Consider the following 25429-nt stretch of genomic DNA (forward strand, 5'->3'; position numbering starts at 1 on the left):
TGTTTGTGTGCAGTGAGGTGTTGTGTTTGTGTTTGTGTGCAGTGAGGTGTTGTGTTTGTGTGTTTGTGTGCAGTGAGGTGTTGTGTTTGTGTTTGTGTGCAGTGAGGTGTTGTGTTTGTGTTTGTGTGCAGTGAGGTGTTGTATTTGTGTGTTTGTGTGCAGTGAGGTGTTGTGTTTGTGTTTGTGTGCAGTCAGGTGTTGTATTTGTGTGTTTGTGTGCAGTCAGGTGTTGTGTTTGTGTTTGTGTGCAGGGCAAGTTGAGCTCCCAGGGCAAGCTGCTGCTCCAGGAGACTTTCTGCGTTTGTGAGCAGGACGGAGGAGTTCTGTCTCGGAGCAAAGAGCGCCATGTTTTCCTCTTTGAGCAGCTGCTCATTTTCAGCGAGCTCCTCCGTAAAGGATCCAACAATCCTCAGTACCAGTTCAAAAACAGCATCAAGGTCAGTACCAGTTCAAAAACAGCATGAAGGTCAGTACCAGTTTAAAAACAGCATGAAGGTCAGTACCAGTTTAAAAACAGCATGAAGGTCAGTACCAGTTTAAAAACAGCATCAAGGTCAGTACCAGTTTAAAAAACAGCATCAAGGTCAGTACCAGTTCAAAAACAGCATCAAGGTCAGTACCAGTTTAAAAACAGCATGAAGGTCAGTACCAGTTTAAAATCAGCATCGAGGTCAGTACCAGTTTAAAAAGAGCATGAAGGTCAGTACCAGTTCAAAAACAGCATCAAGGTCAGTACCAGTTTAAAAACAGCATCAAGGTCAGTACCAGTTTAAAAAGAGCATGAAGGTCAGTACCAGTTTAAAAACAGCATCAAGGTCAGTACCAGTTTAAAAACAGCATGAAGGTCAGTACCAGTTTAAAAACAGCATGAAGGTCAGTACCAGTTTAAAAACAGCATGAAGGTCAGTACCAGTTCAAAAACAGCATGAAGGTCAGTACCAGTTTAAAAACAGCATGAAGGTCAGTACCAGTTTAAAAACAGCATCAAGGTCAGTACCAGTTTAAAAACAGCATCAAGGTCAGTACCAGTTTAAAAACAGCATCAAGGTCAGTACCAGTTTAAAAACAGAATCAAGGTCAGTACCAGTTTAAAAACAGCATCAAGGTCAGTACCAGTTTAAAAACAGCATCAAGGTCAGTACCAGTTTAAAAACAGCATCAAGGTCAGTACCAGTTTAAAAACAGCATCAAGGTCAGTACCAGTTTAAAAACAGCATCAAGGTCAGTACCAGTTCAAAAACAGCATCAAGGTCAGTACCAGTTTAAAAACAGCATCAAGGTCAGTACCAGTTTAAAAACAGCATCAAGGTCAGTACCAGTTTAAAAACAGCATCAAGGTCAGTACCAGTTCAAAAACAGCATGAAGGTCAGTACCAGTTTAAAAACAGCATGAAGGTCAGTACCAGTTTAAAAACAGCATGAAGGTCAGTACCAGTTTAAAAACAGCATCAAGGTCAGTACCAGTTTAAAAAGAGCATGAAGGTCAGTACCAGTTTAAAAACAGCATGAAGGTCAGTACCAGTTTAAAAACAGCATGAAGGTCAGTACCAGTTTAAAAACAGCATCAAGGTCAGTACCAGTTTAAAAACAGCATGAAGGTCAGTACCAGTTTAAAAACAGCATCAAGGTCAGTACCAGTTTAAAAACAGCATGAAGGTCAGTACCAGTTTAAAAACAGCATGAAGGTCAGTACCAGTTTAAAAACAGCATCAAGGTCAGTACCAGTTTAAAAAGAGCATGAAGGTCAGTACCAGTTTAAAAACAGCATGAAGGTCAGTACCAGTTTAAAAACAGCATGAAGGTCAGTACCAGTTTAAAAACAGCATCAAGGTCAGTACCAGTTTAAAAACAGCATGAAGGTCAGTACCAGTTTAAAAACAGCATCAAGGTCAGTACCAGTTTAAAAACAGCATCAAGGTCAGTACCAGTTTAAAAACAGCATCAAGGTCAGTACCAGTTTAAAAACAGCATGAAGGTCAGTACCAGTTTAAAAACAGCATCAAGGTCAGTACCAGTTTAAAAACAGCATCAAGGTCAGTACCAGTTTAAAAACAGCATGAAGGTCAGTACCAGTTTAAAAACAGCATGAAGGTCAGTACCAGTTTAAAAACAGCATCAAGGTCAGTACCAGTTTAAAAACAGCATGAAGGTCAGTACCAGTTTAAAAACAGCATCAAGGTCAGTACCAGTTTAAAAACAGCATGAAGGTCAGTACCAGTTTAAAAACAGCATTAAGGTCAGTACCAGTTTAAAAACAGCATGAAGGTCAGTACCAGTTTAAAAACAGCATGAAGGTCAGTACCAGTTTAAAAACAGCATTAAGGTCAGTACCAGTTTAAAAACAGCATGAAGGTCAGTACCAGTTTAAAAACAGCATGAAGGTCAGTACCAGTTTAAAAACAGCATGAAGGTCAGTACCAGTTTAAAAACAGCATTAAGGTCAGTACCAGTTTAAAAACAGCATGAAGGTCAGTACCAGTTCAAAAACAGCATCAAGGTCAGTACCAGTTTAAAAACAGCATGAAGGTCAGTACCAGTTTAAAAACAGCATGAAGGTCAGTACCAGTTTAAAAACAGCATTAAGGTCAGTACCAGTTTAAAAACAGCATGAAGGTCAGTACCAGTTTAAAAACAGCATCAAGGTCAGTACCAGTTTAAAAACAGCATGAAGGTCAGTACCAGTTTAAAAACAGCATTAAGGTCAGTACCAGTTTAAAAACAGCATGAAGGTCAGTACCAGTTTAAAAACAGCATGAAGGTCAGTACCAGTTTAAAAACAGCATGAAGGTCAGTACCAGTTTAAAAACAGCATCAAGGTCAGTACCAGTTTAAAAACAGCATGAAGGTCAGTACCAGTTTAAAAACAGCATCAAGGTCAGTACCAGTTTAAAAACAGCATGAAGGTCAGTACCAGTTTAAAAACAGCATTAAGGTCAGTACCAGTTTAAAAACAGCATGAAGGTCAGTACCAGTTTAAAAACAGCATGAAGGTCAGTACCAGTTTAAAAACAGCATTAAGGTCAGTACCAGTTTAAAAACAGCATGAAGGTCAGTACCAGTTTAAAAACAGCATGAAGGTCAGTACCAGTTTAAAAACAGCATGAAGGTCAGTACCAGTTTAAAAACAGCATTAAGGTCAGTACCAGTTTAAAAACAGCATGAAGGTCAGTACCAGTTCAAAAACAGCATCAAGGTCAGTACCAGTTTAAAAACAGCATGAAGGTCAGTACCAGTTTAAAAACAGCATGAAGGTCAGTACCAGTTTAAAAACAGCATGAAGGTCAGTACCAGTTCAAAAACAGCATCAAGGTCAGTACCAGTTTAAAAACAGCATGAAGGTCAGTACCAGTTTAAAAACAGCATGAAGGTCAGTACCAGTTTAAAAACAGCATTAAGGTCAGTACCAGTTTAAAAACAGCATGAAGGTCAGTACCAGTTTAAAAACAGCATGAAGGTCAGCCCCTGCTTCACATTGCTGAAGGTGGCTTCACAGTTAACCTCAATGCCCTCCGCCCACACTCAGGTGAGTTACCTGGCCATGCAGGAGAGTGCAGAAGGAGACCTGTGCAAGTTTGTGCTGTGGTCTCGGGACTCAGCAGCACGCTTCACCCTGCAGGCCTCCTCCGCCGACACCAAGACCACCTGGGTGGACAACATCAGCAACCTGCTGCAGGCGCACAACAACTTTCTCTCTGGTCAGTACACCTGACTTCTGTCTGCTATGACTCCTGTCTGCTATGACTTCTGTCTGCTATGACTTCTGTCTGCTATGACTTCTGTCTGCTATGACTTCTGTCTGCTATGACTTCTGTCTGCTATGACTTCTGTCTGCTATGACTCCTGTCTGCTAACTACACCTGACTTCTGTCTGCTATGACTCCTGTCTGCTAACTACACCTGACTTCTGTCTGCTATGACTCCTGTCTGCTATGACTCCTGTCTGCTAACTACACCTGACTTCTGTCTGCTATGACTCCTGTCTGCTAACTACACATGACTTCTGTCTGCTATGACTCCTGTCTGCTAACTACACCTGACTTCTGTCTGCTATGACTTCTGTCTGCTATGACTCCTGTCTGCTATGACTCCTGTCTGCTAACTACACATGACTTCTGTCTGCTATGACTCCTGTCTGCTAACTACACCTGACTTCTGTCTGCTATGACTCCTGTCTGCTAACTACACATGACTTCTGTCTGCTATGACTCCTGTCTGCTAACTACACATGACTTCTGTCTGCTATGACTCCTGTCTGCTAACTACACATGACTTCTGTCTGCTATGACTCCTGTCTGCTAACTACACCTGACTTCTGTCTGCTATGACTTCTGTCTGCTATGACTCCTGTCTGCTATGACTCCTGTCTGCTAACTACACATGACTTCTGTCTGCTATGACTCCTGTCTGCTAACTACACCTGACTTCTGTCTGCTATGACTCCTGTCTGCTAACTACACATGACTTCTGTCTGCTATGACTCCTGTCTGCTAACTACACCTGACTTCTGTCTGCTATGACTCCTGTCTGCTATGACTCCTGTCTGCTAACTACACATGACTTCTGTCTGCTATGACTCCTGTCTGCTAACTACACCTGACTTCTGTCTGCTATGACTCCTGTCTGCTATGACTCCTGTCTGCTATGACTCCTGTCTGCTAACTACACATGACTTCTGTCTGCTATGACTCCTGTCTGCTATGACTCCTGTCTGCTAACTACACATGACTTCTGTCTGCTATGACTCCTGTCTGCTAACTACACATGACTTCTGTCTGCTATGACTCCTGTCTGCTATGACTCCTGTCTGCTAACTACACATGACTTCTGTCTGCTATGACTCCTGTCTGCTAACTACACCTGACTTCTGTCTGCTATGACTTCTGTCTGCTATGACTCCTGTCTGCTATGACTCCTGTCTGCTAACTACACATGACTTCTGTCTGCTATGACTCCTGTCTGCTAACTACACCTGACTTCTGTCTGCTATGACTTCTGTCTGCTATGACTTCTGTCTGCTATGACTTCTGTCTGCTATGACTCCTGTCTGCTATGACTCCTGTCTGCTAAGTAGAGGTGTATATTGTTACTTCTGTCTGCCAAGTAGACATGCTGACATACAGTGGGGCAAACAAGTATTTAGTCAGCCAGCGATTGTGCAAGTTCTCCCACTTCAAATGATGACAGAGGTCTGTCATTTTCATCATAGGTACACTTCAACTGGGAGAGACAGAATGTCAACAAAAATCCAGGAATTCACATTGTAGGAATTTTAAAGAATTTATTTGTAAATGATGGTGGAAAATAAGTATTTGGTCAAGCATTCAAAGCTCTCACTGATGGAAGGAGGTTTTGGCTCCAAATCTCAGGATACATGGCCCCATTCATTCTTTCCTTAACACGGATCAATCGTCCTGTCCCCTTAGCAGAAAAACAGCCCCAAAGCATGATGTTTCCACCCCCATGCTTCACAGTAGATATGGTGTTCTTGGGATGCAACTCAGTATTCTTCTTCCTCCAAACACCACCAGTTGAGTTTATACCAAAAAGGATACATGGATGATACAGCAGAGGATTGGGAGAATGTCATGTGGTCAGATGAAACCAAAATAGAACTTTTTGGTATAAACTCAACTTGTCGTGTTTGGAGGAAGAAGATCAAAGATCAAAACCTCCTTCCATTAGTGAGAGCTTTGAATGGTTGACCAATGTGACCAGCCATGTCTGGGTTGGAGATGTACTAGTATTTCATGTCTGGGTTGGAGATGTACTACTATTTCATGTCTGGGTTGGAGATGTACTAGTATTTCATGTCTGGGTGCAGGTCCTGAACGTGTACCTCTGTTGGAGATGTACTAGTATTTCATGTCTGGGTGCAGGTCCTGAACGTGTACCTCTGTTGGAGATGTACTAGTATTTCATGTCTGGGTGCAGGTCCTGAACGTGTACCTCTGTTGGAGATGTACTAGTATTTCATGTCTGGGTGCAGGTCCTGAACGTGTACCTCTGTTGGAGATGTACTAGTATTTCATGTCTGGGTGCAGGTCCTGAACGTGTACCTCTGTTGGAGATGTACTAGTATTTCATGTCTGGGTGCAGGTCCTGAACGTGTACCTCTGTTGGAGATGTACTAGTATTTCATGTCTGGGTGCAGGTCCTGAACATGTACCTCTGTTGGAGATGTACTAGTATTTCATGTCTGGGTGCAGGTCCTGAACGTGTACCTCTGTTGGAGATGTACTAGTATTTCATGTCTGGGTGCAGGTCCTGAACGTGTACCTCTGTTGGAGATGTACTAGTATTTCATGTCTGGGTGCAGGTCCTGAACGTGTACCTCTGTTGGAGATGTACTAGTATTTCATGTCTGGGTCCAGGTCCTGAACGTGTACCTCTGTTGGAGATGTACTAGTATTTCATGTCTGGGTGCAGGTCCTGAACGTGTACCTCTGTTGGAGATGTACTAGTATTTCATGTCTGGGTGCAGGTCCTGAACATGTACCTCTGTTGGAGATGTACTAGTATTTCATGTCTGGGTGCAGGTCCTGAACGTGTACCTCTGTTGGAGATGTACTAGTATTTCATGTCTGGGTGCAGGTCCTGAACATGTACCTCTGTTGGAGATGTACTAGTATTTCATGTCTGGGTGCAGGTCCTGAACATGTACCTCTGTTGGAGATGTACTAGTATTTCATGTCTGGGTGCAGGTCCTGAACGTGTACCTCTGTTGGAGATGTACTAGTATTTCATGTCTGGGTGCAGGTCCTCAACGTGTACCTCTGTTGGAGATGTACTAGTATTTCATGTCTGGGTGCAGGTCCTGAACGTGTACCTCTGTTGGAGATGTACTAGTATTTCATGTCTGGGTGCAGGTCCTGAACGTGTACCTCTGTTGGAGATGTACTAGTATTTCATGTCTGGGTGCAGGTCCTGAACGTGTACCTCTGTTGGAGATGTACTAGTATTTCATGTCTGGGTGCAGGTCCTGAACGTGTACCTCTGTTGGAGATGTACTAGTATTTCATGTCTGGGTGCAGGTCCTGAACGTGTACCTCTGTTGGAGATGTACTAGTATTTCATGTCTGGGTGCAGGTCCTGAACGTGTACCTCTGTTGGAGATGTACTAGTATTTCATGTCTGGGTGCAGGTCCTGAACATGTACCTCTGTTGGAGATGTACTAGTATTTCATGTCTGGGTGCAGGTCCTGAACGTGTACCTCTGTTGGAGATGTACTAGTATTTCATGTCTGGGTGCAGGTCCTGAACATGTACCTCTGTTGGAGATGTACTAGTATTTCATGTCTGGGTGCAGGTCCTGAACATGTACCTCTGTTGGAGATGTACTAGTATTTCATGTCTGGGTGCAGGTCCTGAACGTGTACCTCTGTTGGAGATGTACTAGTATTTCATGTCTGGGTGCAGGTCCTCAACGTGTACCTCTGTTGGAGATGTACTAGTATTTCATGTCTGGGTGCAGGTCCTGAACGTGTACCTCTGTTGGAGATGTACTAGTATTTCATGTCTGGGTGCAGGTCCTGAACGTGTACCTCTGTTGGAGATGTACTAGTATTTCATGTCTGGGTGCAGGTCCTGAACGTGTACCTCTGTTGGAGATGTACTAGTATTTCATGTCTGGGTGCAGGTCCTGAACGTGTACCTCTGTTGGAGATGTACTAGTATTTCATGTCTGGGTGCAGGTCCTGAACGTGTACCTCTGTTGGAGATGTACTAGTATTTCATGTCTGGGTGCAGGTCCTGAACGTGTACCTCTGTTGGAGATGTACTAGTATTTCATGTCTGGGTGCAGGTCCTGAACGTGTACCTCTGTTGGAGATGTACTAGTATTTCATGTCTGGGTGCAGGTCCTGAACGTGTACCTCTGTTGGAGATGTACTAGTATTTCATGTCTGGGTGCAGGTCCTGAACATGTACCTCTGTTGGAGATGTACTAGTATTTCATGTCTGGGTGCAGGTCCTGAACGTGTACCTCTGTTGGAGATGTACTAGTATTTCATGTCTGGGTGCAGGTCCTCAACGTGTACCTCTGTTGGAGATGTACTAGTATTTCATGTCTGGGTGCAGGTCCTGAACGTGTACCTCTGTTGGAGATGTACTAGTATTTCATGTCTGGGTGCAGGTCCTGAACATGTACCTCTGTTGGAGATGTACTAGTATTTCATGTCTGGGTGCAGGTCCTGAACGTGTACTTCTGTTGGAGATGTACTAGTATTTCATGTCTGGGTGCAGGTCCTGAACGTGTACCTCTGTTGGAGATGTACTAGTATTTCATGTCTGGGTGCAGGTCCTGAACGTGTACCTCTGTTGGAGATGTACTAGTATTTCATGTCTGGGTGCAGGTCCTGAACGTGTACCTCTGTTGGAGATGTACTAGTATTTCATGTCTGGGTGCAGGTCCTGAACGTGTACCTCTGTTGGAGATGTACTAGTATTTCATGTCTGGGTGCAGGTCCTGAACGTGTACCTCTGTTGGAGATGTACTAGTATTTCATGTCTGGGTGCAGGTCCTGAACGTGTACCTCTGTTGGAGATGTACTAGTATTTCATGTCTGGGTGCAGGTCCTGAACGTGTACCTCTGTTGGAGATGTACTAGTATTTCATGTCTGGGTGCAGGTCCTGAACGTGTACCTCTGTTGGAGATGTACTAGTATTTCATGTCTGGGTGCAGGTCCTGAACGTGTACCTCTGTTGGAGATGTACTAGTATTTCATGTCTGGGTGCAGGTCCTGAACGTGTACCTCTGTTGGAGATGTACTAGTATTTCATGTCTGGGTGCAGGTCCTGAACATGTACCTCTGTTGGAGATGTACTAGTATTTCATGTCTGGGTGCAGGTCCTCAACGTGTACCTCTGTTGGAGATGTACTAGTATTTCATGTCTGGGTGCAGGTCCTGAACGTGTACCTCTGTTGGAGATGTACTAGTATTTCATGTCTGGGTGCAGGTCCTGAACGTGTACCTCTGTTGGAGATGTACTAGTATTTCATGTCTGGGTGCAGGTCCTGAACATGTACCTCTGTTGGAGATGTACTAGTATTTCATGTCTGGGTGCAGGTCCTGAACGTGTACCTCTGTTGGAGATGTACTAGTATTTCATGTCTGGGTGCAGGTCCTGAACGTGTACCTCGGTTGGAGATGTTTTTGCCTGCTTTTCACAGCAGAGAGTGACCACTTTTGGTGGATAGTCGTGTTTCTTGCAGTGGTAACGGCCAACACTAAATCAGTTTTGCTCAATAAAGTGAATATTTGACACCCCACCTTTTCCTTTCTGGCCCGTCGGACGTTCGACACCATTTCTTTAGACCTTTAACACCAAAAGTGTTTTTGCAAGGCTGTTTTGAAGTCTTGGACTATAGAAAGTATTTCTATGCTAGAAATCTGCACTTTTCAGTGTTCTAGGAGTTATTACGGGGCGGAAAGGTGTCGCGGGCAGAGCGGCAGTGCCAGAAACCTGAGGGTTGCAGGTTCGTTCCCCGCCTCTTACCATCTAAATCGCTGCCCTGGTGTCCTTGGGCAGGACACTTCACCCTTGCCGCTCACACTGGTGAATGAATGATGGTCGGAGGGGAGGGGCTGTAGGTGCAAACCGGCAGCCACGCTCTCATCAATTTTTTACAACACATCTAAATGTCTATATATCATTTATACACACATACTGTACATCTAAATGTGTATATATCATTTATACACACATACTGTACATCTAAATGTGTATATATCATTTATACACACATACTGTACATCTAAATGTGTATATATCATTTATACACACATACTGTACATCTAAATGTGTATATATCATTTATACACACATACTGTACATCTAAATGTGTATATATCATTTATACACACATACTGTACATCTAAATGTGTAAATATCCTTTATACACACATACTGTACATCTAAATGTGTATATATCATTTATACACACATACTGTACATCTAAGTGTGTAAATATCCTTTATACACACATACTGTACATCTAAATGTGTATATATCATTTATACACACATACTGTACATCTAAATGTGTATATATCATTTATACACACATACTGTACATCTAAGTGTGTATATATCATTTATACACACATACTGTACATCTAAATGTGTAAATATCCTTTATACACACATACTGTACATCTAAATGTGTATATATCATTTATACACACATACTGTACATCTAAATGTGTAGATATCATTTATACACACATACTGTACATCTAAATGTGTATATATCATTTATACACACATACTGTACATCTAAATGTGTATATATCATTTATACACACATACTGTACATGTAAATGTGTATATATCATTTATACACACATACTGTACATCTAAATGTGTGTATATCATTTATACACACATACTGTACATCTAAATGTGTATATATCATTTATACACACATACTGTACATCTAAATGTGTATATATCATTTATACACACATACTGTACATCTAAATGTGTATATATCATTTATACACACATACTGTACATCTAAGTGTGTATATATCATTTATACACACATACTGTACATCTAAATGTGTAAATATCCTTTATACACACATACTGTACATCTAAATGTGTATATATCATTTATACACACATACTGTACATCTAAATGTGTAAATATCCTTTATACACACATACTGTACATCTAAATGTGTATATATCATTTATACACACATACTGTACATCTAAATGTGTAAATATCCTTTATACACACATACTGTACATCTAAATGTGTATATATCATTTATACACACATACTGTACATCTAAATGTGTATATATCATTTATACACACATACTGTACATCTAAGTGTGTAAATATCCTTTATACACACATACTGTACATCTAAATGTGTATATATCATTTATACACACATACTGTACATCTAAATGTGTATATATCATTTATACACACATACTGTACATCTAAATGTGTATATATCATTTATACACACATACTGTACATCTAAATGTGTATATATCATTTATACACACATACTGTACATCTAAATGTGTAGATATCATTTATACACACATACTGTACATCTAAGTGTGTAAATATCCTTTATACACACATACTGTACATCTAAATGTGTATATATCATTTATACACACATACTGTACATCTAAATGTGTATATATCATTTATACACACATACTGTACATCTAAGTGTGTAAATATCCTTTATACACACATACTGTACATCTAAATGTGTATATATCATTTATACACACATACTGTACATCTAAATGTGTATATATCATTTATACACACATACTGTACATCTAAATGTGTATATATCATTTATACACACATACTGTACATCTAAGTGTGTATATATCATTTATACACACATACTGTACATCTAAATGTGTATATATCATTTATACACACATACTGTACATCTAAATGTGTATATATCATTTATACACACATACTGTACATCTAAATGTGTATATATCATTTATACACACATACTGTACATCTAAATGTGTATATATCATTTATACACACATACTGTACATCTAAATGTGTATATATCATTTATACACACATACTGTACATCTAAATGTGTATATATCATTTATACACACATACTGTACATCTAAATGTGTATATATCATTTATACACACATACTGTACATCTAAATGTGTATATATCATTTATACACACATACTGTACATCTAAATGTGTATATATCATTTATACACACATACTGTACATCTAAATGTGTATATATCCTTTATACACACATACTGTACATCTAAATGTGTATATATCATTTATACACACATACTGTACATCTAAATGTGTATATATCATTTATACACACATACTGTACATCTAAGTGTGTATATATCATTTATACACACATACTGTACATCTAAATGTGTATATATCATTTATACACATACTGTACATCTAAATGTGTATACATCATTTCTACACATTGGCCCCCCCCCAGATGTGGCCCCCGAGTGCAACTATTTTCCCAGTGACTCCCAATATTGCCTGGACTTTGGTCACTAAACATGGCTGACATCTTTCCAACAGCTCTCCAATCTCCAATCGAGTACCAAAAGAAGGAAGGCGGGATATCAGTGACCCGCCCACTGTCATCGGTACCATCCCCTTTAGCCCCGCCCACACCAAATGGACACGCCTCTCAGCCTCCGCCAGAAAGCGATCACGACAACCAGGTGAGCCAAAGTTGACTTCATGCCCTCTTACTGCTATCTGTACTCATGACCTGTGACCCCTAGGAGCTGGTGCTGGTGCTTCAGGACTTTGTGGCCGTGCATGAAGACGAGATCTCCGTCTTCCAAGGCGAGAAGGTTCAGATTCTGGCCTCCAACCAGCAGGGTCAGAGTCTTGTGTACCGCCCGGCCAACAGCGACTCACCGGCCGCTGAAGGCTGGGTGGCACGAAGCGCACTCAACACACACTGACGCACGCACGCACACACACACACACACACACACACACACACACGCACACACACTGTAGCAGCTCATGTAGACCCGCCCTCCCGTTAGTGTCAAACTCCACACATTCTCCAATCAGGACGTCGTCTTTCAGCCGCCAACACCAGGCTGAGATCCCAGGAAGTCAACTTTTCCTTTCTCTGGATGAGTGGCAGTGACCGAGGTCTCCATGTGACTCCTATCCTGTCGTGTGAATAGTATGTAAAAAAAAAAGACTGGAATTCTACATAGATGAGAAAATACTGAGGACTAATAGAATAGTTTTTTCAGCACAAAAGAGAAATGCTGGTGTGGGTGTGTCTTAGTGGCGCCACCTGTGTGTTGTGTCACTAGCAGTTAGGTGATGCCCCCTGTAGCATTACTTGACCACCACATTGTTTTTGGAAGCAGAGTTGTTTCCACCTGCTAACCAGTGATGGCGCCACCTGGGTGAGCTCATGTCTGCAGCTCTGCTCACTTTGGACATTCTGAGGATGCATTTCTTGTTTCTGCCCACCAATGAGACGGCTGAACTCTTCTGATTGATTTGTCTTTCTTCAATCTCCTGTCTTAATTGTTGCCTGTTCAGCCTCACTATTCCCCGTCTCCAAAACATTTTCTGTCCCCCTTCTTCTGCCTCCTTGTCCAACTTTGTTTCCTGTCAACCTCTCTACCTGTCTGCCTCCGATTCTCCTGGTGCCATTCTCAGACAACACCCTGGTCCTTAAGGAACTATGCAGCCTGGCTTTAAGGTCCATTGCAGCGCTCCACTTTTCACCAGTTTACATTGAAGAGGAGTCGCCATGTTGGCTTTGGCCTCATGTGTTCAGGACTCGTCTGGCAGAGGGCAACATTAGCCCGCTACAGAAGGTTTGGGGTGGAATGTAACGCACTGTATTCAAAATGTTTGTGACACGCTACCTTTTCCAGGGTGATGTAGTGCATGTGAAAGGGTGGAAGTGCACTACATTTGCCTGAGACTAGATAGCACTAGAGGGTGATGTAGTGCATGTGAAAGGGTGGAAGTGCACTACATTTGCCTGAGACTAGATAGCACTAGAGGGTGATGTAGTGCATGTGAAAGGGTGGAAGTGCACTACATTTGCCTGAGACTAGATAGCACTAGAAGGTGATGTAGTGCATGTGAAAGGGTGGAAGTGCACTACATTTGCCTGAGACTAGATAGCACTAGAGGGTGATGTAGTGCATGTGAAAGGGTGGAAGTGCACTACATTTGTCTCCGACTAGATAGCACTAGAGGGTGATGTAGTGCATGTGAAAGGGTGGAAGTGCACTACATTTGCCTGAGACTAGATAGCACTAGAAGGTGATGTAGTGCATGTGAAAGGGTGGAAGTGCACTACATTTGCCTGAGACTAGATAGCACTAGAAGGTGATGTAGTGCATGTGAAAGGGTGGAAGTGCACTACATTTGCCTGAGACTAGATAGCACTAGAAGGTGATGTAGTGCATGTGAAAGGGTGGAAGTGCACTACATTTGCCTGAGACTAGATAGCACTAGAGGGTGATGTAGTGCATGTGAAAGGGTGGAAGTGCACTACATTTGTCTCCGACTAGATAGCACTAGAGGGTGATGTAGTGCATGTGAAAGGGTGGAAGTGCACTACATTTGCCTGAGACTAGATAGCACTAGAAGGTGATGAAAAGCACACTAGCAAGCTGCGATGTTGGAGTCAAGCAAGCAACCAGTGTTATTTCTATAAGCTGCTAAAATGACTCAACAACTCTGTCAAATGTTTGTAATAAACTTCATTTTTCATCCGAGACTATTGTCATGGATCAATTGTCAGCTTTTCTGTCTTGCCTCTGTTGAGGGCGGTCCCATTTTTTTCCACCCCCTTCTTCTCCCTGCTTGCTCTCTTTGTTTCGTCTTGTCTAGACTTTTTAGAAGCCTCTTTCTTTGCGCTGTCCTCCAAATCTAAACTTCAGACATGGGATTGATCAGCTGAACTCTCCACTCAGTTGACAGAATCTTTTGGACGAAGAAAAGAGGTTCTGGGGAGCCTGGCTGCCCTGATGGAACCATTGCTGCAAGGTACGTGACAGATTCCTGGGACCAATGGAAAATCCTGTGCCTCTCAGTCCTTTCCATCAAGGACGTGGAAGACATGGACCTATCTGGAAGCGTGATGGCGGGGCACCTGCTGATTGGTCTGGGCATTGCTCTGGTGTATCGTCCAATTCGTAAGACGACGGCAGCCGCTCAAGGGGCCCCAAGGCTGTCGCAATGGAAGGATTGGGACGGGCTGTGGGATCACAGACTGAATCGCAAGATGGATCACATCATGGAAAAGCTGGTTCAAAGGGAAAAATTGGATATGAGAGCCAGCATGGACAGATAGAACAGACAAGCCATTGAAATGTCTGCTCGTGGAAATACAAAAATCCTGATCCACGATTGACTCCCTCGAATGGCCTTGACGCTGCAACAACAAGAGCAGGCTGTTCTGAAAACATCCCCCAAAGACACCTCAACGATGGACGCCTTTGACCTCCCTCCGCCTCAACAATACGTGGAGTCGAACATTTGCTTGCATGCAGAACGGCCCCAGGCCTATGGACACTACATCAACACACCCGAGACAATGGGCATATACACACACACCCCCCCTCTACCACCCCCTTGATTCTCCTCCGGGATGATGGACGGCTGGCAGCGCTTCATAGCAGCAGTCGACCTCCAGGCCCCGCCCTCTGTTGCGAGTTGTCGTGATTACATGTAACATGTTTATGTGTGTAAGGCATTGGGTTTTTTTTCCCACTCCAGACTAGGCCCCCTTAGGAGCCCAGTATAGATTATATTTTTTTACTCATCCTTCCCCAGCGTTGACACCTTGTGGCAACCCATCAGCGTTCGTGTTCTGTAACCCTGTACACTGTTTCTTTGTCTCATGCTCAATAGGTTTGTGCTGAAAACAAAGTTTTGTTGTACTTGTTACAATGACAATAACGACCTATCCTGTCCTATCCTATCCTATCACCAATATCTGCCCATATTTCTACATCCTGTGTGGTTATGTTCCCTCCCCACTCCAAGTATTTCAACCAATGGTGTTGTAAACATTGCTGAAATCAGCCACATAGATGTAAAATAAGAATATACATTTTGTTTTCTCTCTTTCTATTCTGACTCCATACTAAAAACTACAGATGCAAACACGCAGCAACATTCAAATGCTCTAAAAGAAAAAAGATCCAACTACCATTAAAAAAAAATGCTGCAGGTTGTAATCAAATGTGAGAGAAAATTCTGCAAAGGCAGACACAAATCCGTCAAATAGGTGCAGGAAGTGGGCGTCACTTGGGTTTAAGAACGGGGCGAGGGTCAGAACCCCTGAGAGATTCACATGACCTTGCACTTGGAATATATTATTGCTCTGGAGTGATCACTCAGTGGTCTAGTGGTTAGAGTGTCCGCCCTGAGATGGGTAGGTCGTGAGTTCAAACCCCGGCCGAGTCATACCAAAGACTATAAAAATGGGATCCATTACCTGCCTGCACTCAGCATCGAGGCTTGGAATTGGGTGTTAAATCACCAAAAATGATTCCTGGGCGCGGCACCACTGCTGCTCACTGCTCCCCTCACTTACCAGGAGGTGATCAAAGGTGATGGCTCAAATGCAGAGAATCATTTGGCCACATTTAGTGTGTGTGTGACAATCATTGCTACTTGAACTTTTACTTCATTTTAGGATGACAATCATACTGTGCTGGCTGTCCAGAGTCGAAACCCCGGGTGGACCACTCGGGATGGTCTCCTGCTGGCTCTTCTATGGACTGGACTCTCACTATTATGTTAGATCCACTATGGACTGGACTCTCACACTATTATGTTAGATCCACTATGGACTGGACTCTCTCACTATTATGTTAGATCCACTATGGACTGGACTCTCACTATTATGTTAGATCCACTATGGACTGGACTCTCACTATTATGTTAGATCCACTATGGACTGGACTCTCACACTATTATGTTAGATCCACTATGGACTGGACTCTCACACTATTATGTTAGATCCACTATGGACTGGACTCTCACTATTATGTTAGATCCACTATGGACTGGACTCTCACACTATTATGTTAGATCCACTATGGACTGGACTCTCACACTATTATGTTAGATCCACTATGTACTGGACTCTCACACTATTATGTTAGATCCACTATGGACTGGACTCTCACTATTATGTTAGATCCACTATGGACTGGACTCTCACACTATTATGTTAGATCCACTATGGACTGGACTCTCACTATTATGTTAGATCCACTATGGACTGGACTCTCACACTATTATGTTAGATCCACTATGGACTGGACTCTCACACTATTATGTTAGATCCACTATGGACTGGACTCTCACACTATTATGTTAGATCCACTATGGACTGGACTCTCACTATTATGTTAGATCCACTATGGACTGGACTCTCACTATTATGTTAGATCCACTATGGACTGGACTCTCACACTACTATGTTAGATCCACTATGGACTGGACTCTCACTATTATGTTAGATCCACTGTGGACTGGACTCTCACACTATTATGTTAGATCCACTATGGACTGGACTCTCACACTATTATGTTAGATCCACTATGGACTGGACTCTCACTATTATGTTAGATCCACTATGGACTGGACTCTCACTATTATGTTAGATCCACTATGGACTGGACTCTCACACTATTATGTTAGATCCACTATGGACTGGACTCTCACACTATTATGTTAGATCCACTATGGACTGGACTCTCACACTATTATGTTAGATCCACTATGGACTGGACTCTCACACTATTATGTTAGATCCACTATGGACTGGACTCTCACACTATTATGTTAGACCCACTATGGACTGGACTCTCACACTATTATGTTAGATCCACTATGGACTGGACTCTCTCACTATTATGTTAGATCCACTATGGACTGGACTCTCACTATTATGTTAGATCCACTATGGACTGGACTCTCACTATTATGTTAGATCCACTATGGGCTGGACTCTCACACTATTATGTTAGATCCACTATGGACTGGACTCTCACACTATTATGTTAGATCCACTATGGACTGGACTCTCACTATTATGTTAGATCCACTATGGACTGGACTCTCACACTATTATGTTAGATCCACTATGGACTGGACTCTCACACTATTATGTTAGATCCACTATGTACTGGACTCTCACACTATTATGTTAGATCCACTATGGACTGGACTCTCACTATTATGTTAGATCCACTATGGACTGGACTCTCACACTATTATGTTAGATCCACTATGGACTGGACTCTCACTATTATGTTAGATCCACTATGGACTGGACTCTCACACTATTATGTTAGATCCACTATGGACTGGACTCTCACACTATTATGTTAGATCCACTATGGACTGGACTCTCACACTATTATGTTAGATCCACTATGGACTGGACTCTCACTATTATGTTAGATCCACTATGGACTGGACTCTCACTATTATGTTAGATCCACTATGGACTGGACTCTCACACTACTATGTTAGATCCACTATGGACTGGACTCTCACTATTATGTTAGATCCACTATGGACTGGACTCTCACTATTATGTTAGATCCACTATGGACTGGACTCTCACACTATTATGTTAGATCCACTATGGACTGGACTCTCACACTATTATGTTAGATCCACTATGGACTGGACTCTCACTATTATGTTAGATCCACTATGGACTGGACTCTCACTATTATGTTAGATCCACTATGGACTGGACTCTCACACTACTATGTTAGATCCACTATGGACTGGACTCTCACTATTATGTTAGATCCACTGTGGACTGGACTCTCACACTATTATGTTAGATCCACTATGGACTGGACTCTCACACTATTATGTTAGATCCACTATGGACTGGACTCTCACTATTATGTTAGATCCACTATGGACTGGACTCTCACTATTATGTTAGATCCACTATGGACTGGACTCTCACACTATTATGTTAGATCCACTATGGACTGGACTCTCACACTATTATGTTAGATCCACTATGGACTGGACTCTCACACTATTATGTTAGATCCACTATGGACTGGACTCTCACACTATTATGTTAGATCCACTATGGACTGGACTCTCACACTATTATGTTAGACCCACTATGGACTGGACTCTCACACTATTATGTTAGATCCACTATGGACTGGACTCTCTCACTATTATGTTAGATCCACTATGGACTGGACTCTCACTATTATGTTAGATCCACTATGGACTGGACTCTCACTATTATGTTAGATCCACTATGGGCTGGACTCTCACACTATTATGTTAGATCCACTATGGACTGGACTCTCACACTATTATGTTAGATCCACTATGGACTGGACTCTCACTATTATGTTAGATCCACTATGGACTGGACTCTCACACTATTATGTTAGATCCACTATGGACTGGACTCTCACACTATTATGTTAGATCCACTATGTACTGGACTCTCACACTATTATGTTAGATCCACTATGGACTGGACTCTCACTATTATGTTAGATCCACTATGGACTGGACTCTCACACTATTATGTTAGATCCACTATGGACTGGACTCTCACTATTATGTTAGATCCACTATGGACTGGACTCTCACACTATTATGTTAGATCCACTATGGACTGGACTCTCACACTATTATGTTAGATCCACTATGGACTGGACTCTCACACTATTATGTTAGATCCACTATGGACTGGACTCTCACTATTATGTTAGATCCACTATGGACTGGACTCTCACTATTATGTTAGATCCACTATGGACTGGACTCTCACACTACTATGTTAGATCCACTATGGACTGGACTCTCACTATTATGTTAGATCCACTATGGACTGGACTCTCACTATTATGTTAGATCCACTATGGACTGGACTCTCACACTATTATGTTAGATCCACTATGGACTGGACTCTCACTATTATGTTAGATCCACTATGGACTGGACTCTCACTATTATGTTAGATCCACTATGGACTGGACTCTCACACTACTATGTTAGATCCACTATGGACTGGACTCTCACTATTATGTTAGATCCACTGTGGACTGGACTCTCACACTATTATGTTAGATCCACTATGGACTGGACTCTCACACTATTATGTTAGATCCACTATGGACTGGACTCTCACTATTATGTTAGATCCACTATGGACTGGACTCTCACTATTATGTTAGATCCACTATGGACTGGACTCTCACACTATTATGTTAGATCCACTATGGACTGGACTCTCACACTATTATGTTAGATCCACTATGGACTGGACTCTCACACTATTATGTTAGATCCACTATGGACTGGACTCTCACACTATTATGTTAGATCCACTATGGACTGGACTCTCACTATTATGTTAGATCCACTATGGACTGGACTCTCACTATTATGTTAGATCCACTATGGACTGGACTCTCACACTATTATGTTAGATCCACTATGGACTGGACTCTCACTATTATGTTAGATCCACTATGGACTGGACTCTCACACTATTATGTTAGATCCACTATGGACTGGACTCTCACTATTATGTTAGATCCACTATGGACTGGACTCTCACACTATTATGTTAGATCCACTATGGACTGGACTCTCACACTATTATGTTAGATCCACTATGGACTGGACTCTCACTATTATGTTAGATCCACTACGGACTGGACTCTCACTATTATGTTAGATCCACTATGGACTGGACTCTCACTATTATGTTAGATCCACTATGGACTGGACTCTCACACTATTATGTTAGATCCACTATGGACTGGACTCTCACACTATTATGTTAGATCCACTATGGACTGGACTCTCACATTAATATGTTAGATCCACTATGGACTGGACTCTCACACTATTACGTTAGATCCACTATGGACTGGACTCTCACTATTATGTTAGATCCACTATGGACTGGACTCTCACACTATTATGTTAGATCCACTATGGACTGGACTCTCACATTAATATGTTAGATCCACTATGGACTGGACTCTCACACTATTATGTTAGATCCACTATGGACTGGACTCTCACTATTATGTTAGATCCACTATGGACTGGACTCTCACACTATTATGTTAGATCCACTATGGACTGGACTCTCACACTATTATGTTAGATCCACTATGGACTGGACTCTCACACTATTATGTTAGATCCACTATGGACTGGACTCTCACACTATTATGTTAGATCCACTATGGACTGGACTCTCACACTATTATGTTAGACCCACTATGGACTGGACTCTCACACTATTATGTTAGATCCACTATGGACTGGACTCTCTCACTATTATGTTAGATCCACTATGGACTGGACTCTCACTATTATGTTAGATCCACTATGGACTGGACTCTCACTATTATGTTAGATCCACTATGGGCTGGACTCTCACACTATTATGTTAGATCCACTATGGACTGGACTCTCACACTATTATGTTAGATCCACTATGGACTGGACTCTCACTATTATGTTAGATCCACTATGGACTGGACTCTCACACTATTATGTTAGATCCACTATGGACTGGACTCTCACACTATTATGTTAGATCCACTATGTACTGGACTCTCACACTATTATGTTAGATCCACTATGGACTGGACTCTCACTATTATGTTAGATCCACTATGGACTGGACTCTCACACTATTATGTTAGATCCACTATGGACTGGACTCTCACTATTATGTTAGATCCACTATGGACTGGACTCTCACACTATTATGTTAGATCCACTATGGACTGGACTCTCACACTATTATGTTAGATCCACTATGGACTGGACTCTCACACTATTATGTTAGATCCACTATGGACTGGACTCTCACTATTATGTTAGATCCACTATGGACTGGACTCTCACTATTATGTTAGATCCACTATGGACTGGACTCTCACACTACTATGTTAGATCCACTATGGACTGGACTCTCACTATTATGTTAGATCCACTATGGACTGGACTCTCACTATTATGTTAGATCCACTATGGACTGGACTCTCACACTATTATGTTAGATCCACTATGGACTGGACTCTCACACTATTATGTTAGATCCACTATGGACTGGACTCTCACTATTATGTTAGATCCACTATGGACTGGACTCTCACTATTATGTTAGATCCACTATGGACTGGACTCTCACACTACTATGTTAGATCCACTATGGACTGGACTCTCACTATTATGTTAGATCCACTGTGGACTGGACTCTCACACTATTATGTTAGATCCACTATGGACTGGACTCTCACACTATTATGTTAGATCCACTATGGACTGGACTCTCACTATTATGTTAGATCCACTATGGACTGGACTCTCACTATTATGTTAGATCCACTATGGACTGGACTCTCACACTATTATGTTAGATCCACTATGGACTGGACTCTCACACTATTATGTTAGATCCACTATGGACTGGACTCTCACACTATTATGTTAGATCCACTATGGACTGGACTCTCACACTATTATGTTAGATCCACTATGGACTGGACTCTCACTATTATGTTAGATCCACTATGGACTGGACTCTCACTATTATGTTAGATCCACTATGGACTGGACTCTCACACTATTATGTTAGATCCACTATGGACTGGACTCTCACTATTATGTTAGATCCACTATGGACTGGACTCTCACACTATTATGTTAGATCCACTATGGACTGGACTCTCACTATTATGTTAGATCCACTATGGACTGGACTCTCACACTATTATGTTAGATCCACTATGGACTGGACTCTCACACTATTATGTTAGATCCACTATGGACTGGACTCTCACTATTATGTTAGATCCACTACGGACTGGACTCTCACTATTATGTTAGATCCACTATGGACTGGACTCTCACTATTATGTTAGATCCACTATGGACTGGACTCTCACACTATTATGTTAGATCCACTATGGACTGGACTCTCACACTATTATGTTAGATCCACTATGGACTGGACTCTTACATTACTTAGTAGATCCACTCAACGTCCATTGCACTGGTCGCCTTAGAGACTGTGGGTCCCCACATCTGCGGTCCCCTCCAATGTTTCTCATCGTCATCCCATTGGGTTGAGTTTTTCCTTTCCCTGATGTGGGTTGTTGCTTGTGCAGCCCTTTGAGACACTGGTGATTTAGGGCTATATAAGTCAACTACCTGACTGAGCTTGGCTTTGTGTTTCCAGAGCTGAAAGGAGTGACAGAAATATACCAGCATCCTGAGAACTATTTGGGGTACCTGGTTTCGAGGTGAACAATAGGTGGTCCAAGAGGAGCTTTAAGAGGCTAAGATCCATAGTATCCCACTAAGATAAATAGTATCCCACTAAGATAAATAGTATCCCACTAAGATAAATGGTATCCCACTAAGATCCATGGTATCCCACGAAGATAAATGCTATCCCACCAAGATCCATGGTATCCCATTAAGTTCCATGGTATCCCATTAAGTTCCATGGTATCCCATTAAGTTCCATGGTATCCCATTAAGTTCCATGGTATCCCATTAAGTTCCATGGTATCCCACCACCATAGAAATAATATTAGCTCATGAGTTTCCAGACTAAAAGCTTCCATGGAGGTAGAAAGTATCCAACATATTTGACAATCAGCAAGATTTTGTAACAGTTGACTATTTTTAGTAATATGCAGAAGTTCAGCGTATTAAACAATTTTAACATCCATCCATTTTCTACCGCTTGTAGGGACAAGGCGGCTGGAGCCTATCCCAGCTGCACTGGCACACCCTGGACAAGTAGCCCCCTCACGACGGGGCCAACACAGATAGACACACAACATGGAAACTTCCTTCTAGAAAGCCATGGGGATTTCAAGACAAATTGTGTTTTTACCAGTGCCAGAGCAGGAGGTGGCTGGGAACACATGACACACCTTGTCATTCAATCATTGACACAAGAGCAGCTCTTCTTAACTTTCACTATATTGACAAAAGTATTTGGACACCTGCCTTGACTCACATATGACCTTGAACTACCATCCCTTTCCTAACCCATAGGGGTCAATATCACCTTTTGCAGCCATTACAGCTTCAACTCTCCTGGGAAGGCTGTCCACAAGGTTGTGGAGTGTCTTTATATCTTCTGGGAAGGCTGTCCACAAGGTTGTGGAGTGTGTTTATATCTTCTGGGAAGGCTGTCCACAAGGTTGTGGAGTGTGTTTATATCTTCTGGGAAGGCTGTCCACAAGGTTGTGGAGTGTGTTTATATCTTCTGGGAAGGCTGTCCACAAGGTTGTGGAGTGTGTTTATATCTTCTGGGAAGGCTGTCCACAAGGTTGTGGAGTGTGTTTATATCTTCTGGGAAGGCTGTCCACAAGGTTGTGGAGTGTCTTTATATCTTCTGGGAAGGCTGTCCACAAGGTTGTGGAGTGTGTTTATATCTTCTGGGAAGGCTGTCCACAAGGTTGTGGAGTGTGTTTATATCTTCTGGGAAGGCTGTCCACAAGGTTGTGGAGTGTGTTTATATCTTCTGGGAAGGCTGTCCACAAGGTTGTGGAGTGTGTTTATATCTTCTGGGAAGGCTGTCCACAAGGTTGTGGAGTGTCTTTATATCTTCTGGGAAGGCTGTCCACAAGGTTGTGGAGTGTGTTTATATCTTCTGGGAAGGCTGTCCACAAGGTTGTGGAGTGTCTTTATATCTTCTGGGAAGGCTGTCCACAAGGTTGTGGAGTGTGTTTATATCTTCTGGGAAGGCTGTCCACAAGGTTGTGGAGTGTCTTTATATATTCTGGGAAGACTGTCCACAAGGTTGTGGAGTGTGTTTATATCTTCTGGGAAGGCTGTCCACAAGGTTGTGGAGTGTGTTTGTATCTTCTGGGAAGACTGTCCACAAGGTTGTGGAGTGTGTTTATATCTTCTGGGAAGGCTGTCCACAAGGTTGTGGAGTGTCTTTATATCTTCTGGGAAGACTGTCCTCAAGGTTGTGGAGTGTCTTTATATCTTCTGGGAAGGCTGTCCACAAGGTTGTGGAGTGTGTTTATATCTTCTGGGAAGGCTGTCCACAAGGTTGTGGAGTGTCTTTATATCTTCTGGGAAGACTGTCCACAAGGTTGTGGAGTGTCTTTATATCTTCTGGGAAGGCTGTCCACAAGGTTGTAGAGTGTGTTTATATCTTCTGGGAAGGCTGTCCACAAGGTTGTGGAGTGTGTTTATATCTTCTGGGAAGGCTGTCCACAAGGTTGTGGAGTGTGTTTATATCTTCTGGGAAGGCTGTCCACAAGGTTGTGGAGTGTGTTTATATCTTCTGGGAAGGCCGTCCACAAGGTTGTGGAGTGTGTTTATATCTTCTGGGAAGGCCGTCCACAAGGTTGTGGAGTGTGTTTATATCTTCTGGGAAGGCTGTCCACAAGGTTGTGGAGTGTGTTTATATCTTCTGGGAAGACTGTCCACAATGTTGTGGAGTGTGTTTATATCTTCTGGGAAGGCTGTCCACAAGGTTGTGGAGTGTTTATATATCTTCTGGGAAGGCTGTCCACAAGGTTGTGGAGTGTGTTTATATCTTCTGGGAAGACTGTCCACAAGGTTGTGGAGTGTGTTTATATCTTCTGGGAAGGCTGTCCACAAGGTTGTGGAGTGTGTTTATATCTTCTGGGAAGGCTGTCCACAAGGTTGTGGAGTGTGTTTATATCTTCTGGGAAGGCTGTCCACAAGGTTGTGGAGTGTGTTTATATCTTCTGGGAAGGCTGTCCACAAGGTTGTGGAGTGTGTTTATATCTTCTGGGAAGGCTGTCCACAAGGTTGTGGAGTGTGTTTATAGCAATTTTCTACCATTTTTCCAAAAGTGCATTGGTGAGGTCACACACTGATGTT

The 25429-nt window shown here is 42.3% G+C and overlaps 1 protein-coding gene across 3 annotated transcripts in view; it reads left to right on the plus strand.

The window, feature by feature from the left end:
- The window catches only part of LOC133544070 (kalirin-like), a 129735-nt gene extending 115455 nt beyond the window's left edge, over positions 1–14280 (plus strand). For 2 of the 3 annotated variants that reach the window (XM_061889103.1, XM_061889104.1), the window contains exons 54-57: positions 252–437; positions 3524–3695; positions 12086–12231; positions 12295–14280. In XM_061889103.1, coding sequence (XP_061745087.1) covers positions 252–437; positions 3524–3695; positions 12086–12231; positions 12295–12480 — 690 coding nt within the window. In that variant the 3' untranslated portion in view covers positions 12481–14280. The remainder of the gene's footprint in view (positions 1–251; positions 438–3523; positions 3696–12085; positions 12232–12294) is intronic. The other variant, XM_061889105.1, reaches the window with a different exon arrangement.
- Positions 14281–25429: the final 11149 nt, after the last annotated feature.

This window comes from Nerophis ophidion, linkage group LG27, assembly GCF_033978795.1.
Source record: "Nerophis ophidion isolate RoL-2023_Sa linkage group LG27, RoL_Noph_v1.0, whole genome shotgun sequence".
Taxonomy (NCBI): Eukaryota; Metazoa; Chordata; class Actinopteri; order Syngnathiformes; family Syngnathidae; genus Nerophis; species Nerophis ophidion.